Below are 15,798 nucleotides of genomic sequence, written 5' to 3'. Positions count from 1 at the left end.
GTAAGGATAGGATTCAGATGGAACTGGAAAGAGAACAAGAGGTGCTTTAGGAAAAAGCTCTAGAGATTTAAATAAATCAGAGACTGGCCTGTGCTCAGAGAATGGAGGAGGTGGTCTCCCCCAGCAGAGAGGCTAGCCTTAAATGGGTAAGGTACATAACCCAGAGCTCAAATGTCTGTTGAATCATTGGAGAAATGTTGTAACTAATTACCTGAGAAATGGATCTTCGAATCTGGAGAACACTAAGATTTCAATTTAATTTATGTGACTGTCATTGCTCAAGTATGGATTATTTTGGCCTTTATACAGTCTCACACCTTTATTAAAACTTGTTTAAATGCAAACATATTGGCTTAAAATCTTGTTCAATGAATAGCTTCTCAAAACAAAGTATAAGTTCAGCATGTGAGTTGGTTCTCTGAGCTCAATTTTGGACCAGTTATTGAAATAGCAGCGGCAGCAGCATTGTAATGAAATAAAATGAAATGACCTAATTGCAGTCACCTCTTTTCTTTCTTCCATTGCATTTTTAGAAAATGGGTCAAAGTCAGTAGACTATTTGTGTTCTTTTCCTTCTTTCAGTTTATTAACTTGAGTATCCATTTCCTGACTATAACAAGATTTACTAAATGAGAAGGATAAAATATGGAATAAAGAAGAAAGTCATAATTATTATACTGTGAGTTAGGTACACTCCTTTCGTGCACAACAGAACTGATCACCTTCTGATTGCAGAAAAGAGTTATTATTTTTTTAATAAGTTATAAATTTGTTTCTTTCCTATAGGTGGAATGGCTGAAAAATGAAGAACCCATTGACTCTGAACAAGATGAGAACATTGACACCAGGGCTGACCATAATCTGATCATCAGGCAGGCACGACTCTCCGACTCAGGGAATTATACCTGCATGGCAGCCAACATAGTAGCCAAGAGGAGGAGCCTTTCAGCCACCGTGGTGGTCTATGGTAAGACCAGCCCAAAGGCCAGGAATGGATAGGGAGGGCAGAAACAGAGAAGTAGAGAGATGTGTATTTCACTAAATGTTTCCGTGATTAGGGCTGAAAGGACCTGGGGGTCATCCCCTGCAGGCTCTGCCCTGCCACCCCCACTTGGCAGGTGAGGAAACATCCCTATTGCTATTGATATGTTTCCTGTTCTGACCAATATTAGACTTCCAAGAGATAGTGACATTTCCAGTCTCTTTCCTTTAAAAATAATAATAAAAGTTGTTTGTTTTCTTCCAGCGTGCTTAGAGTTTAAAAGCATCGTAGGCAGTTTCTGCTTTTCTCTATTCCTAAACCCAATATCCACGCCCCCAACATCCCATACCCTCTGCCGGTTACTTTCTCTCCTGGCATATGAAATCACCAAAACAAACATTACTATTTGCTGACTATCTCAGGTATTATATAAAAGAAGTTCCTAGCTATTTAACTAAAGGCATTTCCTTCCATAATAGAAGAGCCCTGGGATTTATATTCGAAGCACTTAAAGTAATAGAAATTCAAATGCTGATATTTTCTTCTTATACTCTGGATTTTCAAGTGCTTTAGAGATCTTTTGATGAAGTCTTCCTATTTTTCATAATTTCCCCACGAAGCACACTCTCTAGATCCTTCCTATTACAGACAAGTAGGTTGAGGGGTAGCAGAGGTGAGACCTATGCTGCCTCACCAGTCTCTTGGTCCCCGGATGCCCAGCTCACAACACCTGGCACAGTGGCTTGCACATAGTAGGCAATCAGTAAAAACCTCTCTCCTTTTTTTTCTCCCCTCCCCATTTTTGTCTCTCAGTGAATGGAGGCTGGTCTTCCTGGACAGAGTGGTCAGCCTGCAATGTTCGCTGTGGTAGAGGATGGCAGAAACGTTCCCGGACCTGCACCAACCCAGCTCCTCTCAATGGTGGGGCCTTTTGTGAGGGAATGTCAGTGCAGAAAATAACCTGCACTTCTCTTTGTCCTGGTGAGATATACGCAGATTCCCTTTCCCTTCTGATCCACCAACACTATTAAGCTGGTGTGAAGCAATCAGTATAACCTTCCTTTCCAAAGTCACCCTTTGCCTGGGTTTTAAGAACAGAGCCTTTGTCCAAGGTGCTAATAATGAGGGACTCATTGTAATGGCAACATTGTCAAGTAAATACCCCCGTTCAGTGTTTTAGGGCATATATATATATTTTTTTCTTTTTATACTCAGATGACTTCATATACTCACTATCAAGAAGCCAAATGCTCTTTGAAGCATTTATACTACCACTGTTTGGTTGGGCTCAGCCACCCGCTTCTGTCCTTGGGTTCTCCCTCTTCATGGCATGAATTCCTATAATAGTAAGCAGGGATTAGTTTGTTTTCTTCAAGCACAGAAGATCAGGCACCAAACACTTGACCTTTTATCAGTTTTGGCTTTGTATTTATTTATAATACAATTGGCAGTAACCATACACTCTCACAGCAGTTTGTATTTTACCTTGGGCATGTGTTTGCCTTTCTTTCTGAATAGAGACAGACCTCATTTACCAAATGTGCCTTTTATCAGTTCTGTTCACCTCTTCCTGGCTGTAACCCAATTTATACAATGAGAAGTAGATGAAATAGAAGATGGCTTTCTTTATGGAAAGCATATCCTCCCACTGAGAAATAAATTGATCCTGCATCTCATATGCACTACAGAATATTAACTCCAAGGACACTGAACCAGAGCCTCAGATTTCAAATTTAGTTTCACCCAAAGCTAAGGTGAGGCTCTCACCAGCAGCATATTCTTGGAGTTTCCTTTTGGACTCATGTTCAATAAACATTTATTGAGTGCTTACTATGTGCCAGGTACTGTGCAGGATATTTTTTCCATGCAATATCATTTAACTCTGTGTTGTGAGTTTTATTCTCTCCAGTTGATAGACGTGGTCAGTGTGACCATGTGATTGCCCAGGGTTGCACAGCTCATAAATTGGTACAACCAACTCAGGGACTCAGAAATTTTGCCTCAAGTTCACTATTTTTTTTTTATCTTTCTCTATTCTTGAATAATTGCTTTAGATTAAAAATTGTGCTACCATAACCCACATAAGCATGGTTAGACTATTCCTAGGAGGTAATGGGGCAATTGTCTCAAACATCTGCCCTAATCTCTAGGGTTGATTTTTAATGGAATTAAGTTTAGTTTGTTCATTTCTACATACAGCAGCAATTCATGACCCAAGAAATTCTATTTATGTAGGTCCTGGCATCTTGGGGTTTGACTGACCTGTTTTAGTTTAAACTATCAGTATATTTGGGTTTAATTTTTTAATAGTATAGGGACATTTGGGGCTAAAAGATAGTTTATTTTACCCTTTGTTCTAAACTTTCAACTCACGAGGCAGTGGCTGATTACCAAGGGCTACTGTGTAGTTCACCTGTCCATCTAAGATGCACTTGAGCATGAAACACTGGGAAAGAATAGATAATGCCCTTATTAGCCAACCCAAAGGTACTGGTCATTCATCTGCTTGCCTAAATTCAATAATTGCTCTCATCCTGAAATAGCAAGAGAATTATACCACAGCAATTTTTTTTAAGGAAAGAACCAGGGAGAAAAGATACTTATCTGTGGTTTTGTTTTTGTTTTGGTAGTGATTTCTTTAAAATCCAGTTCTAAGGACAGGAGCAGCAACCCTGGAGTGAGTTTCCTGACAGCTGCTTGCTTCCTTCTAATGGTGTTTCTGTTCTTTTCCCTTTGAAGTGGACGGAAGCTGGGAAGTGTGGAGCGAATGGTCCGTCTGCAGTCCTGACTGTGAGCATCTCCGGATCCGGGAATGCGCAGCACCACCCCCAAGAAATGGGGGCAAATTCTGTGAAGGTCTCAGCCAGGAATCTGAAAACTGCACAGATGGTCTCTGCACGCTAGGTAACACCTTCTGTTTAACGTCTTCAGTGTTTGTGCATGATGTCCATATATTCACATATTTCAAGAAAGGATGTCATATCCATTAACTGGGTCAAAATAGTCAGCAGGAAGCCAGATCACCTGGCACAAAAAAGGAAATGGGTAGAAAGCATAAAAAAGTAGACAGATACATTCTAACTAATATGGGGCAATTTTTTATTTTTATCATAATGTAATCAAATAGGGTTTTAAGAGAATAATTTCATAAAATATTTAAGACTATGAGTAGCTACCACTTGTGTTTGGTGAAATTCTGTTACTGTTCACTGTGTGCTTATAGTTCTCCCAAGAATTTTGTAGCACAACAAGACATTTAAGTGTTTGAAGGCCAAGATTCCTTGGCAAAGAATGTGTGTTGCACTAAAATTTGCAAGTGATGGGGGATAGGGAAACCTGGAGAGGTAGGTAGCTTCATGTCCCATTAATTGGACAGAGTAGAAAATGGCATGTTCATTTCAAAACTTCTAAGCCTTTGCTTTATTCCCAAGAGCACATTGTTTTTACCTCCCAGTGACTATCTGCCTGGGTTAAAAAGGAGGATCAAATAGAGTCAAGGAGAGACAGGTTTTATTTGTGGCCCTAGCCCAGTCATTTAACTCCCATGACTATAAGTACTAAAAGTGATCTTTCAGTTACTATCAAGGCAAAATGATAAAAAGACATATTGGCATCAATTATAGCACCAAGTTGGTGCTCAGTAAATATTAACCCTTCCTCCATTTTCCCACTCCCGTTGAGCTGAGGTATATTGATTTGACTTGGATCCTTAAAAAAAAAAAAAAAAAGAAAAGAAAAAAAGACTGGGAACATACGTATTTGTTGGAGCTAGTGTCCCTTTCTTGGAAAACTTTGGGTGATCTCCAGAAAAAAAAAAAAAAAAATATATATATATATATATATATATATATATCTCAATAGTTTGAGATCTTTTCAGGAAGATATGTCATTTTTTATTAGGGAAAATGGCAATATGGAGGAAATCTCTGTTGAATTTCTTTTTATACATCCATATGACTGGGTACCATTGGAGGCAAGCAGATGCTATTTGGTGTGTTCAGAATAAATCTGTATGGTTATTCATTATTTAAAATGGTTAGAACATTGAAATGAGCACTTTTTATAGTTCATTAAATTTTTTCGTCTTTAACAATTTTTATTGGTGCATTACAATTATACATAGTACTGAGATTCATTATGCCATACTTTTTCATGCTCATTTGATCAACCTTATTCTCTCTTCCCTTCATTTTACTTCCCTTCCTTCCTTCACCAGACCTACTTGCTCTACTCTATTGCTTCCTTGTTATTATTATTAATGTTTTAGTCCTTGCATTATAATTTTACATATATATATATATATATATATATATATATATATATATGGCAGGATTCATTGTAGTATGTTCCTACACGGACTTGGCATAATTTTTAGATCCTGTTTCCCAGTCCTTCCCCATGCTCTCCCTTACTTCTTTCCCTCTGGGTCCTCTTCTACTCTGTTTTTCTTCCAAGCACTTATTAAGAACCCACATGCCTTTATTTTCTGATTAAAGTACCCTGCCCCTATCAGATACAGTGCAAGGGGTTGCAATAGAAGACAACACAGCCACCAGTTTCAGTGATGAAAGAGCTGTGCTCACCAACTAATTCATACAGAGCATTCACCTTCTTCAAAACATCTTCACACATCCTATATGGAAAGAAACTGAACACCAACTAAACAGCAAGACATTTAAGGAAATGTGTTTCTGACAACACTTCACTGCCATTAGATTTTTCTACAAACATACCTCTGAGATTGGACTGCTTTTAAAAATCATGGTCATGTTTTGAAATTGATATAGACAGAACTATAAATATTATGTTTTCTAAAGAATAATGACAAAGTTACTCTTTGGCTACAGATTGAATTTTAGATGATCATAGTAAGAGTAATTACTTTTGCTATCAACCACATACTGGAATGGTATTCGGAGGGAATCTATGGGTATCCATCTTCAACTGTAATCCACTAAGACAGTCTGAGAGGTACTGATTAAACATAGGCAATGGTTAATTCTTAATGAAAGAAAAATTATTTACCGAATGTGTGAATATTATTTATTTCCACATGGATTGTAATACATACTCACTTATAAGTTGAGTGAGAGTTCTGTTTAGGACTGGAAGCAATCATCAGCACTGAGGATTTATTGGCAAATGTATATCCTACTTGAAAATCCTTGGTGACAGACTAATTAGGGTTCTACAGAGAAACAGAACCACCTGAATGCCAAGAAAGACAGAGACGGTGTACAATGGAGAGATTTTTATTATAAGAAGTTGGTGGGTCCATTCCAAGTTTTCTAAGGAATCTCCAAACTGCTTTACAGAGTGGTTGCACTAATTTGCAATCCCACCAGCAATGTATGAGTGTACTTTTTTCCCCACATCCTGGCCAACACCTATTGTTGCTTGTGTTCTTGATAATCGCCATTCTAATTGGGTGAGATGGAATCTTAGGGTAGTTTTGATTTGCATTTCTCTTATTATTGGAGATACTCAACATTTTTTCATATATCTGTTGATTGTTTGTACATCTTCTTCTCTGAAGTGTCTGTTCATTTCCTTAGCCCATTTGTTGATGGGGTTATTTGTATTCTTGGTGTAGAGTTTTTTGAGTTCTTCTGGAAATTAGTGCTCTATCTGAAGTATGAGTGGCAAAGATTTTCTCCCACTCCGTAGGTTCTCTCTTCACATTGCTGATAGTTTCCTTTGCTGAGAGAAAACTTTTTAGTTTGAATCTATTCCAGTTATTGATTCTTGCTTTTATTTCTTGTGCTATGGGAGTGGAAAGCAGTGTGGAGATTCCTTAGAAAACTTGGAATGGAAGCACCATTTGACCCAGCTATCCCACTCCTTGGCCTATACCCAAAGGACTTAAAAACAGCATACTACAGAGATGCAGCCACATCAATGTTCATAGCTGCTCAATTTACAAAAGCCAGATTGTGGAACCAACCTAGATGCCCCTCAATTGATGAATGGATAAAGAAACTGTGATATATATATATATATATATATATATATATATATATATAATATATACACACACACACACACAATGGAATATTTCTCAGCCATAAAGAATAATAAAATTATGGCATTTGTAGGCAAATGGATGAAATTGGAGAATATCATGCTAAGTGAGATAAGCCAGTCTCAAAAAACCAAAAGACGAATGATCTCGCTGATAAGCAGATGATGACACATACTGGGGGGTGAGGGGGGCAAGAATAGAGGAAGGAGGGACTGTATAGAGGGAAAAGAGGGGTGGGAGGGATTGGGGAAGGAAAAATAACAGAATGAATCAAACACTATTACCCTATGTAAATGTATGATTACGCAAATGATATGCCTTTACTTCATGTAGAAACAGAGAAACAACAGGTATCCCATTTGTTTTCAATAAAAATAAATTAAAAAAAAAAAGAAATTGGTTCATATAGTTATGAAGTTCAGCAACTACAAAGATGCAAAGACAGTATCCCAAGTTCAAGTCCAAATGCCAGTGGGCAGTAGAACCAGGATGACCTGATGTCCTAGTTCAAAGGCTGTCATGTGAGAAAAGCAGATGTACTGGTTCAGAGACTGTTGAGAAGAATTCTCTGTCACTCAGGGTGGAGTCAGCCCTTTGTTCTATTCTGGTCTTCAACTGACTGAATGAGGCCTATTCTTCTATAGAGGTCAACCTGCTTTACTCAGTCTTCTGATGAAAATGGAATACTCTCACAGAAATACTGAGAAGATAATGTATGACCAAACATGTGGACACACCTTGGTTTATTCAAGTTGACACATACAATTAACTATTATCAATGCATTTGTATTCATGAAATTAAAAATGCTTAATCTTGGGCTGGGGCCGTAGCTCATTGGCAGAGAACTTGCCTAGCATGTGTGAGGCACTGGATTTGATCCTCAGCACCATGTAAAAATAAATAAGTAAAATAAAGGCATTCTGAGTATCTACAACTACAAAAAATATTAAACAATAAAAACTGCATGCAGTTAAAAAAGAAAAAGCTCAGTCTTTCCTTGAAGCCACTCATGTTCATAGTTAAGGTGTGACATTAAGTAATTCACTGATTTACTTAATGGACTCCTCCTTTGGGCATTGGCCATGTGTGGTTTTAATCACACAAGTACTTTCTTGAGTATTCTGTTTGTGTTTTCCCATAGTGGAAATAGTTAGGAAGACAATGAGGCTTGGAATATGTGTTCAACATTGGAGGTAGGATCTTTGTTAAATCCATCCCTCATAAATTGAAAATGCTATAGGAGCCTTCTTTTATTTATTTTTTCCTATTCAAACCATCAATTCATTCACCACATTCTCTTTTCCACTTAAAGTTTTTCCAGCTATCTTTGCTTGCATAGTATGCACATAAGGATATCTATCAAATATGATTCAACACTTTAAGGGCTGTAGTGACTTAACTTTCTTGAGTGAGAAAGGATAAAGTCTATGTAATTATAAGGTGAATGAGATGTATTTGCATATCAGTGGGAACAAAGTATGTTTATAAGAACCCAATACCAGGATGTAGGATGTCTTTCTAGACAGAAAGTAGCTCTGATGTCAACAAAAATGAGTAACATTTTACAATCTATAGAGGAAGCACCAAGCAACAGTCCAGTTAAATGATACCAGCAACACTGTGTGTACCTCCTTGGTACTCTGTCAGAATTCTCTTGATGAAAATAGCTGCACTTTCAGGATAGAGTTCCAGCAAAGGATGGCTTTGATTAAAATAGCATTTGGCAACAGCTTTATGGAACAGTGGCTTTATTGAAGGATCTAGGTCAGGTTACAGTTTGGGAATTTACTTCATCCTAATTTTTTTCCCTTTAAAATACCAACATGACCATAAAGCAATTCCTCAATTTCCCCCTTCTCTTGGAGGGTTAACAATGACTTTGCTTGGCTCTTGGATGACCTGCAATTCTTTGATTTTGTTTAGCCTTCAACAGAGCATCTGGATTTCCTTTGTTGTCCCTCAGGGCTGCATTTCTCCTAAAGATGGAGCTGCCAGCTCTGAATGATCACTTTAATATTTGGGTGTGATTGTTGCTTGGTCAGTTGTGACTAAAGCACAGAACCTTAGTGTCATGCTATCACAGATGGCCACACCTAAGTGCTCTCAACAAGAAAATAAATGCCCCAAGACTGGAGAAAATAAAATTGCACCATTTTCATTTGCAGTGAGTTTGCGGGTCCAAACAACAAGCATAAAGTGAACCTTCAATTCCTTCGTGCTTGATTTTCCAGAGAATGAAGATAATTATGGAGTGTGATTGTCAAGAAGCAAGAATTTGTAGATCCATGTTCTCTGAGTATAAACACGAAACTCAGTAACTTTCTGACCATCTTCCCTTCTACCCGCTGAGCAGAGCTGCTTCTGTGCTCTGAGAATCACAACCAGAGCTAAATAACCTGCCGGTATCTCACCGACAGGAACAGAAAGATGAAAATGATTGGGTGTTTAGTTTGATCCTCAGGAATAAGAGAAGCCTTCTCCCTCTCTCTTTATTCCAGTAGAAATAAAACTAAGGGATTTGGCTTGAGAAGATGAAATGGATCTGCCTCAGAAGGGATTAGTGCCTAGATGTGTAGCATGGCTAAAGCCAGAGAAATGCCACAGGGACCTGAAGAGAGGCAGTCTTCAAGGCTGAGCTACCTGAGAGCTAATCTGCCCCTCTTGTCAAGATATAGCAGAGGTCAGTTCAACATTGACAGTTCAGAAACTGAAATATCAGTTAAAGGGTGGTTTGTTTTCATTTCTGATGGGTACACTGATAAGAGAAGTTTGAAGTGACAGTCAGGGAAACCACATGAAGGATAAAGACATCTATACAATAGCAAGTTCAAATAAACATTCCCAAGCTACATCTAATAATCTAACCACATTGTCTGTTGAAAGAACTACTTAAATGACCTAGGGGAAGCACCTGAAAAGGTGAACCTGTAATCACATGAAAATAATGCCTGCTTTGTTAAGCATTTGCTCTTGGACCAATCTAAGCCTCATTGTTATCTATTACCATAATTACCTGAGTCCCTTCCCTACATTTTCTAGGGTACTGAGAAGGAGAAATTTTATACTGGAGATAGCTCAGAGCATCTGACAACCCTTTCACTTTTTTGCCAGTGGTTTTAGGGAATACTTACTTTACATGAGGATCCTAATACATAGATACCCCTTTACCAGAACAAAAACCATCAATTCTTTTCTTTTGACAAAGATTCTGGAATCATACTTGACTTATTCTTAAACTTTTTGTTTGAGATAAGCTCATATTTCAGAACCAGTTGAACAGAACTGTTACTTAATTCTGTCATAAATCCTACATAGTAAAGAAATGGAAACAGCATCAGTAAGATAACTACTCACACAGTGCATTCCTATGTTGTCATGAAGTATCCTACTGCTTGCTAATGCTCCCAAGCAGTTTCATTATTAAAATCCTATTCTCATTACATTTATGGTACATAGTAGGTGCTCCTTTGTATGTAAAGTTTTTTCCTAGAAATACACAATAGCTTGCCTTTCAGCATAATAAGCAGTGGATTAATTCAGAGTTGCTCTCATGTATACTGCATAGCAAATGTGGATATAATATTGCAGACCCACAGGAGTAATAAGAATGGAGATGTGGACACATATGGAGTCATTAGCAGCTTAGCAACAGTCTCTCCCCCATGCCCCAATAAACACTTTCCCATTATGGGACCCCATAAGAAGGCCAGTGAGTAACAAGCTTTAATAAGACAGAGTGGAGTGGCTCTGGACTCCAGATTCCATTGTGCTTAATTACAAAAGAAAATAAAGCAGAGCCATCACAATACTCAGGTGTCTTAATGAAAGCATTCTTTTAAATTCTACAACGCTAATAAAACTGTCACTTTTTTCCTTATGATAAGAAGATTTTGCACTTGAGTGCCACATCCAGGGGGGAATTGAGGATAAAGAGGATAAATAATACATCATATACAGCAAATTACCTTAAAATTCATCCCCTTTTTTATCCACCCACTATAGACTTTGCTATTTGTATGCCTTTTTAATGAAAACCTAAAGATATCTGATTGTTTTTTGAATACAATCCCCCTCCCAAATAAGCATTGGCCTCCATCCATTGGACCACGATTGATATGTATTTCATAAGCTTTTAAAAGTCTATGGCCTTCTTATCAACCTGCTCTGAAACACTTAAAATGCCTTTTGTCATGCAGGATATTTTCCTTTTGTCATGCAGGATATTTTCCTTTTGTCAGGTCTACTCTTTATTTCCTCATGGATCTGTGCTACAGGTACCTAGTCATGACAGAGTAACCTAGGTGATAATTGTTTTCTCAAGTAATACAAATCAAGGCAATTATGCTGCCTGCTCTTCACATCCTCTCCTTCTATCCATTTTTTTTGCCCCCAACATATTTCAATATCTTTTTCTACTATGCTTATGTTCTTTTGGTGGATGGAATTAAACAGGAAGTGCTATGCTTTGTTCTAGAAACAATCTCTGGAAGGTTATTTATTGCAGGCACATCTGGTTAACTTTGTTCATTTTATGAGAGGAATCAAAACCAAACCTTCACTGTAAAGAGGGAGGACACAGAAAGTGAATTTAGGGAACTGGAGAGCAAGATGCTGTATCTTCATATCATATTACTTGGGAAAAGGACAAAAACGAAGTAAAACATAACAAAAATCCAAGAAAACTAAATAAAGAAGAACAAATCCCTGTGAACATGTAAGCTGGAGACAAAAACCCTTTAGACTTTTAAAAAAATTCCTTGTGTAAGTCAGTTGCTAGTTACAGAACCAGAGTCTTTAAGAATGCAAATCCATTGCAAAGAGAAAGCTTTTGCAGATGGCATCTCCAAGGCAAGCAGTGACTCTGAACTAGAGATCATAGGAAGTGTGGAGGTTAAATGTACGTGAGGCTGGGCCTGGGTTGATCTCGCATTCAGAACTGAGGCTAAATAGCTGTCCAGGTTCCCCTGTGACTCTGAGTTGAACCTGATTACTCTCTTTCTGAAAGATCACAAATGGACATGTACCTAGAATTGAGATAAAGGAATGATCAGAGCCTACTAGTCTTGAAATTCACTGCATAGATAAAAGGTTGAATAATCAGGGCTCTGTGATCAGATTGCTTGAGTTTTAGTTATGAAGACAATACTATGAGCAGGAACACCATGAACAAATTTAATTTTTAAGCCTAAATTTGCTCATCTATAAAGAAGAATTTTTAATAATATGTGTTATTGGTGTTTTTTTTGTTGTTGTTGTTATTGTTGTTGTTGAGAAGATGAACCAGTCCATGCAAAGCACTTGGCATCCATAGTATGCACTCCATTTGTATGAATAATGATAATAATAACAATAGGGTATGTGTGTGTGTGTTTTCTAGTTTGTTTGGTTTTTTTTTAATACTGGGAATTGAACCCAAGTGAGCTCTACCACTGAGTTACATGCCCAGCTCTTTCCTTTTCATTTTAACTTTTGAGACAGGGTTTCATTAAGTTGCTGAAATGAGTTGGCCTCAAACTTCTTCTGATCCTCTTACCTCAGCCTCCTGAGTAGCTGGGATTTATAGGCATGTGTCAATATGCCTGGCCTCTCTAATAAAGGGAATCTTGTGGCAGAAAAAAAAATCTTTATCTCTGTACGTCTACATATCTATGTTTTTCATCATCTGTAAAAGTATCAGCATGTAAAACTTTAGATATTTTGTTAAAATATTTCCTGATAGATCCGATTAATACAGTGTTTCTATTGTAATAAAATGTACTTGTCATTAAAATATATGGAACACAAATTACATTCTTTAGACAAACCAACTCTGAGCAGTAATTTAAGAAATACTGCCAGTTGTAGAAGAAAAAAAAAAAAGAGTTTAAGAGAACCCTAACAGTTCATGAGGATTCTTAAAACTTCCCGTCACACTAAAGGTTCAGCATCCTTCCCTAGCACTTCCAATAAGTAGCTGAATGAACAGCTCTCAATTGTCCAGGTTCCCTTTGCCCAACAGGTAGGATCTGGTCCTTAGCAAGATACAGCAGGTGATCTGTAGGGTCCCAGCCGGTCCTAAAATTGTTTGATTCTTACTAGTATTTAAAAATAACTTAAGAGGAAAACTCAGGAGAGGGAAAAAGAAATACCACAGGGGCCTGGATGATCCACAGGTGAGAAAATCAGTCCTTAAAATACTGACTGTGGGATGCACAGGTTTCCCTCATTCATAAGGAATATATGTTTTCTAACAACCTGTGACAGAAAGTAATTTTTATAGAGCAAATCCTAACTTGTCAATACATATTCAACAATCCTATCTTCCTGCATTTGAGAGGTAACACAACCAACAAGCCAGAAACTACGGGACTGTACAGCCATCTACAGATCAGAGAATCATCCTGACTGTTCTGGAATCCTGAATTGTATCACACCCAGAATTGCTCTCATTCCACCACATTGTGTGTGTGTGTGTATCAGGCCTGGGACCACATGCATGCTAGGCAAGTGCTCTGTCATTAGGCTACATCCCCAATACTTTCTGTTTTAGTTTGAGATAGTGTCTTGCTTTGTTGCCCAGGTTGGCCTTGAGTTTGTGATTCACCTGCCTCAGCCTCAGAGTAGCCAAGAATACAGATACATGCACCATCTTGCCCGGCTTTATAATTCCACATTTTAAGATCCCCAAATTAGCAATCCTGACATATTTTGAGAGTGTTTTTTAAAGGTTTAGCTGTCAGTAGTTACTGATATCCAAGGTCCATTGTAGTCAGGAAGTTTCCAAAACTTAGTTTTGTCATATAAAGTATTAGTTCTACAAGTTACAAAGTCTACATTTGCAGTGTAATTAGCCCTGGATCCAACTGTATGAAACTTGGAATAAGAAATATTAGTCTGGGCTAGAGAAAGATTTAATGTCTGAGATCATAGAGTGGTTGGGTTGTAAAGGAAATGGCAAGAACCCAATCAGGGAAGTGATTTAAAACTGAGTAATCTACTCTTACAAAAATTCAGTGGCCTCTGGGGTGTGCTGAGCAAAATGAATTAATAGAGACAGAGGAAAGCTCTTTGTTTTGACTTCACCTTTTTGCCTTAAATTACAAATTAAATACACATGTCTTTTCAAGATGACTGAGAAAGGTGATACATAACATGAAGATATTAACTACATCAATAGACATTATAATTATCTGCATTAGCCCTGGTCTTCCTCTTTAGAATAATGGCATTATAATAAGAAAAAACCTTGCTTACATATGTTTGGTACAGGACAATGTTAGTGTTCTCTGTTCAGAAAATTGCCATGCTTATGTAGAAAACTATCACAGGACAGGAAAAGGACCCCTAAACTAGGAGTTATGAGTCCTGAGACTCAGTTCAGGTGTTTTATTAACCAGTGCATGACCTTTTGCAAATCTGGTGGTACCGCACTTTGCATCCATATCCGAAAAATGAGGAATGTGAGCATGATGATCTTTCAGGCTCATCCCAGGTTAAAAACTTGAATTCATAATTTTATATCTTCAATACAGCTTTCACATATGTGTGTATACATACACACACACGCACATATACTCTTATGCATGCAATATATATAAATACATTATAAATATATAATGAAAAATAATATATAAATACATTATAAATATATAATATGAAAATAATACTGTATATTTACAGTGTATAAATACATAATATGAAAATAATACTTTCAGCTCATGTGCTTTTTAATCAGTTCTGAGCAACTTATCTCATTCACTCACAACTAAAATGAACCATTTGAGGGATGGTTACACAGAGAGGGGGGGCAACTTTTAGATAGGAAACAAATCACGCTACCCCATCTAAGGAGGTGACTGGCCTCACCTGGGTACTGACTCCTCAGATCCTCTTTGAGGTCTGTTGCTACAGATCCCTTTGATGAGAAACCACTGTGTCCTAGGAAATCACATAGGAGACTTACGGACCTGCCTTTGTACTGCCTGGGATGGAAATGACAGATGAGGCTGAGCAGCAGTGATCCATTTGAGGGCCTGCTCTGGTCCGTGCACTGTTCTAGGTGATGGGGTAGGGAAACCAGATAAAGCCTACATACTAATAGCCCTGTCTATCATGGAGGGTAATCTATGACTAGCTTGAGGACTGAAGAAGTATGAAGAACAGTTAGGGAGTCAAGAGTCCTCAATTCACAACTTCTCCTTGGGCAGTTTTTATAAGCAGGCTCGAGAGCCTGCATGTGGCAGTTAATTATTTCTTTAGCCATTAGTAAATAGGCATTATAACAACCTCACTCACCCCTGCCATCCATTCCCTACCCAGACCTGCTTTTGTCCAGCAACTAACAGGGCAGCCCTTGGCACGGCAGGAAGACACTGTGACCCTAGGTCAAAGTTGGAGCTTAGGGATAGGATTTTATTTTTTCCAACTTTACTGAGATATTATTGACTGTTGAAAGTTAAATATGGTACAACTTGGTGACTTGATATATGTCTACTTGTGAAATAGTCATCACAACTTAATTAGCATATTCATCCCTTCACATGGTTCCCATTTTATTTGAATGTGAAGTGAAAACATTTGAGATCTGCCCTCTTAGCAAATTTTAAATGCTCAGTATAAAATTATGAACTCTAATCACATCATTATACATGAGATCTCCAGAATTTCTTTATCTTGCTTCACTGAAACCCCTGGCAACCACCATTTTATTCAGTGTCTGTGAGAGTGCCAATTTTAGATTTCACATGTAAGTAAGATAATGCAATATTTTTCTTTCTGCTTTTGGCTTATTTCACTTAGCATAATGTTTTATAT

General features: G+C 37.8%; 1 protein-coding gene across 8 annotated transcripts in view; it reads left to right on the top strand.

The window, feature by feature from the left end:
* UNC5D (unc-5 netrin receptor D) overlaps nt 1-15,798 on the top strand; it is a 533,325-nt gene that overhangs the window by 422,335 nt on the left and 95,192 nt on the right. For 4 of the 8 annotated variants that reach the window (XM_079139082.1, XM_079139081.1, XM_079139084.1 and 1 more), the window contains exons 5-7: nt 787-967; nt 1,796-1,963; nt 3,722-3,886. In XM_079139082.1, coding sequence (XP_078995208.1) covers nt 787-967; nt 1,796-1,963; nt 3,722-3,886 — 514 coding nt within the window. The remainder of the gene's footprint in view (nt 1-786; nt 968-1,795; nt 1,964-3,721; nt 3,887-15,798) is intronic. The other 4 variants (XM_079139085.1, XM_079139088.1, XM_079139086.1 and 1 more) reach the window with 1 other exon arrangement.

This window comes from Sciurus vulgaris (assembly GCF_902686455.1).
Source record: "Sciurus vulgaris genome assembly, chromosome: 5".
NCBI classification, from domain to species: domain Eukaryota; kingdom Metazoa; phylum Chordata; class Mammalia; order Rodentia; family Sciuridae; genus Sciurus; species Sciurus vulgaris.
The sequence above is the reverse complement of the archived record's forward strand: the minus strand, read 5'-3'. Positions and strand labels throughout refer to the sequence as shown.